The sequence below is a fragment of the Dendropsophus ebraccatus genome, chromosome 14 (assembly GCF_027789765.1).
Source record: "Dendropsophus ebraccatus isolate aDenEbr1 chromosome 14, aDenEbr1.pat, whole genome shotgun sequence".
Lineage (NCBI taxonomy): Eukaryota > Metazoa > Chordata > Amphibia > Anura > Hylidae > Dendropsophus > Dendropsophus ebraccatus.
In genome coordinates, this window is record NC_091467.1 from 62,983,193 (window position 1) to 62,987,848 (window position 4,656).

General features: G+C 47.0%; 1 protein-coding gene across 1 annotated transcript; it reads right to left on the reverse strand.

Annotated features, from left to right (window-relative positions):
- Nucleotides 1-898: 898 nt before the first annotated feature.
- CRTAP (cartilage associated protein) lies at nt 899-2,576 on the reverse strand. Its single transcript, XM_069952566.1, has one exon. It carries the CDS (start codon nt 2,227-2,229, stop codon nt 1,024-1,026), a length of 1,206 nt encoding a protein of 401 aa, XP_069808667.1. The 5' UTR covers nt 2,230-2,576; the 3' UTR covers nt 899-1,023.
- Between the last annotated feature and the right edge of the window lie 2,080 nt (nt 2,577-4,656).

Here is a 4,656-nt window from a genome sequence, read left to right on the forward strand (position 1 = left end):
GTACATTACTTTTAGTTAAAAATCTCCAGTCTTCCAGTACGTATCAGCTGCTGTATGTCCTGCAGGAAGCGGTGTATTCTTTCCAGTGTGACACAGTGCTCTCTGCTGCCCCCTCTGTCTCTGTCAGGAACTGTCCAGAGCAGTAACAAATCCCCATAGAAAACATCTCCTGCTCTGGTCAGTTCCTGACATGGACAGAGGTGGCAGCAGAGAGCACTGTGTCAGACTGGAAAGAATACACCACTTCCTGCAGGACATACAGCAGCTGATAAGTACTGAAAGACTGGAGATTTCTAAATAGACGTAAAATATAAATCTTTATAGTTTTCAGAAACCAGCTGATTTGAAAGAAAAATAATTTTGCCGGAGTACCCCTTTTAGGACAATTTGCATCACAGCATCAGGGGAAGTGACCTCACTTCATTAAGACTAGTAACATCACAGTCCCAGAATTAGTGATTTCACTGCACCACGATTAGTGACATTACCATCGTTACACCAGGGGGGTGGACTAGTGACATCACAGCACCAGGAATTCTAACTTCTTTGTACCAAGGCATATTGCCATTGTTACACCAGGGGGTGGACCAGTGATATCACAGCACCAGGAATAGTGACATCACAGTACCTGGACCAGTCACATCACAGCACCAGGAATTCTAACTTCTTTGTACCAGGACATATTAACATCACTACCCCAGAACTAGTGACATCATGGCATCAAGATTAGTGACATCACAACTTCAGGGCTAGTGACATGGGTGTAGTGGGAAGTATTTGGGGCTGAGCCCTGAGCTGTCTGTACAGGGTGGAGGAGAAGGTCTTTGGCCCCTGAGCACTGACCCGCCCAACATAGAACGGCTACTCACAGATATCACAAAATCTTCTTGACTTACTCTGATTTTCGGCACTTTATTCCCAGCACAGTAAACACCATGACATCATCACATGAGATGAATGACATCACTTGGAATTTACCAAAAAAAAAAAATTTCAAATCAATTTCAATAAAAAAAATTGTCCTCAAAAACTTTCCCCCAAAAGTTCATCCAGATATTCCACCACGTCACCTTCATCATCGTCTGCGATATTCTGCAGGGCAAACTCATAGAGCTCCTTCTGCTTGGTGGTGACGTTATAGTAGAGAGCGGCCTCTGGCCTCGGTTTAAAGTTCTCCTCCGACAGTCCCCACTTCTCCATGTGGTACTGGTAGTACACCATGTTTTGCTTCATGACATCATCATCAGGGTCAAAGAGCAGGTAGCTGGCCACACAGGGGGCCGCGTTTCGTACATCGTTGAGTTTGTAGTATGCAAACTGCAGGTAGTGGTACATGGTGGCCACGAACTTGTTGACTACATAGCCCCCGATGACCGGAGTGAGGGCGTTCTCACAGCCGAGTTTGCACTTGAGGACCTCAATGTAGTGGTCGGCCACAGACTGATAAAAGTCTTTGAAATCTTTGATCTCCCGGGAGCCTTCGCAGGCAGCGATGCATTCTTGGTACGTCTTGAAGAAGTCCGGTAGGGCCATCTCCATGTCGGAGATGGAGGTTCTCCAGTTCTCCCCGTTGTAGGCCCTCACGGCTCTGATGAACAGGGTCTCATAGGTCTTGGTTTCCAGATCCTGGATGTGGGCCTCAGAATCCGGCATGCTCTTGTAGTACGCCATATTCCTCTTCATCATCTCGTCGTCGGGGTGCAGAAGGAGGAACGTGTGGGCGGCAGCGATGGCTTTGGGCAAGTTGTTGGTCTTAAAGTAGGCGTACTGTAAAAACTTATAAGGTTCGCGGACGTTGAACTCTTCCATGGTGTCCCGGCTGGGCTGTGACTGTCGAAATGCGGGGAGTCCTTGCTTACATCTTTTGAGACATTGGGCCCTCATGAGAACATCTCCAAACACCTTCAGCTCAGGGAAGCCACTGAATCGGCCCAGGTGCCCAGTCTCGTTCTCGGCCCGAGGACCGGTGTTTATCTGGGCCGTGCTACAGTTCAGGTTACAGAAAGCCTCGCTGTCCCTCAGGAGACGATACAGTCGGAGACTTATCTCAAGGTACTTGACCGCCTCGGGCCAGTTCTCATTACTGTACTGGTCCAGGGCATACTTGTAGGCACTCTCTAGAGGCATCAGCTCATCCCGGGGGTAACTCCTGAAGCTGTAGTGTTCATACTGAGCATCTACCGAGACAATGAAGTAGAGGAGCAGCGAGCAGCCAAGTCTCAGGATCATGATGAAGCCCAAGACCCAACGAGTGCAGAAAGTTACGACCCAACTCTATGCCTGTACTGAACTGGAGGAACGTCTCAGGGTCTCCGAGACCCCTCAGTCATCAAGAAGCAGAACTTACAATGGATCCTGAGTGTCCAGTCTGTCCCACAAGGTTCCTAAGTCATTCCTGGTCCCGAGATGGTCCTCACCACTCCGATACATGGAATCGTGGGGGTCTCTGGGCTTCTTGTTCCCTGGACCTGAGCTGATCCCCCTCTGACAGTGCTGCCTCTGAGCACAGGACCACGTAGCACTGGGAGGGGGGACGGGGGAAGTTCTGAGAGTTTCTCCTGTTGCAGCAGGCGGAGATCTTGGGAAGGAATGTGAAGCATCAGGCGGTCACACTCCCATTGGAGGAACATTAAAGCCCCCTCCCCCCCATTTCTTTTTAAAACAACTTTATTTAGCTCTTTTGTTACTAACTAGCAGAGGAGACAGATTTTACACATGAAGACCCCCCCCCCCCCCCCCCTCATAGTGACACATAAAGCCCCCCACCCCCGGGATACTGGGCGGGAGAAGGGAGGGGGGGGGGCACAGCTGCCACATAGACAGGAGAAAGGGGGAGGGGGCTGCAGACATGCTGATGTACCTAAGCATGTCATATGTGATACTGTCTGCTACACCATGTACCTAAGCATGTCATATGTGATACTGTCTGCTACACCATGTACCTAAGCATGTCATATGCGATACTGTCTGCTACACCATGTACCTAAGCATGTCATATGTGATACTGTCTGCTACACCATGTACCTAAGCATGTCATACGTGATACGTCTGCTCAGCTGATGTATCTAAGCCTGTCTTTTTTAATACTGTCTCCTCAGTCTTGTGTCTAATACTATCGTGTGTGATACTTTTTGCTTAGCAGTTGTAGCCAAACACATCATATATGATTGAGATGTATCTAATCCTGTGATGTGTGATACTGTCTGCTGCACGGTGTACCTAAGCCTACCGGGTGTGAAGCTGCCTGCTGAGCTACTGTATCAGAGTCTCTTTTGTGTGATACTGTCTGAAGTGTGTATCTAATGCTGTCTTATGTGACATCTGCTCTGGTTGTATCTAAGCTTGTCTTGTGTGATACTGTCTCCTGAGATGTGTAACTTACACTATCATGTGTGATACTGTCTGCTGTATCTAAGGCTATATTGTGTGATACTCTCTTGCAAAGTGTATCTAAGCCTTTTTTGCATGATACTGTATGCTATGTTGTTGTATTTAACTACCATATAGCAAACCGTGTGTTGACCTGTGTATCTAAACCTATCATATGTAAAACTGTCTGCTGAGCTGCTGTATCTAATCCTTTTATAGGTGGTACTCTAGCAAAAATCTTTTTCTGTCAGATCAACGGGTTTCAGGAAGTGATATAGATTTGCTATTTACTTCTATTTAAAAATCTCTAGTCGTCCAGTACTTCTCAGCTGCTGAATGTCCTGCAGGAAGTGCTGTATTCTTTCCAGTCTGACACAGTGCTCTCTGCCGCCACCTCTGTCCATGTCAGGAACTGTCCAGAGCAGGAGAGGTTTTCTATGGGGATTTGCTGCTGCTCTGGTCAGTTCCTGACATGGACAAAGGTGGCAGCAGAGAGCACTGTGTCAGACTGGAAAGAATACAGCACTTCCTGCAGGACATACAACAGCTGATAAGTACTGGAAGACTGAACAAATTTTAAATACAAGTATATTACAAATCTATATAACTTTCTGAAACCAGTTGATTTGAAAGAAAGATTTTTTTTGCTGGAGTACCCCTTTGAGTATGATACTCTACTGAGCTGATGTGCTTGATCCTATCAGGTGTGATACTGTCTGCAAAGATATAGGGGGAGATTTATCAAACATGGTGTAAAGTGAAACTGGCCCAGCTGCCCCTAGCAACCAATCAGATTCCACCTTTCATTCCTCACAGACTCTTTGGAAAATGAAAGATGGAATCTGATTGGTTGCTAGGGGCAACTGAGCCAGTTTCACTTTACACCAGGTGTGATAAATCTCCCCCATTGTATCTAATCTCCTATTATGTGTGATTCTGTGTATCTAAGCCAGTATTCTGGTGTAATGTGGTCACATGGGTGGGGGGTCCTGTCCCTGGGGTCACTATGGGGTCCATATAAATGTGTACAGGGGTGGACACCACAGGGCTTGTGCCAATAACAATCACTACTTGTATCTAACCCCTCAGATGCCACAGTCACTGTTGATCAGAGCATCTGAGGGGTTAAAAGTCAGGATCAGGTGGGTATCAGCTGCACCACCAGGAGTAGGTGACCCATAGTATAACTAGGAAATCTGGCCATTCCCAAGTCCGGAATAATTCAGTGACTGTCCCTTTAAATGTAGCCTTACTAATCGATCACAGATTAGACACGATATAAGAAAA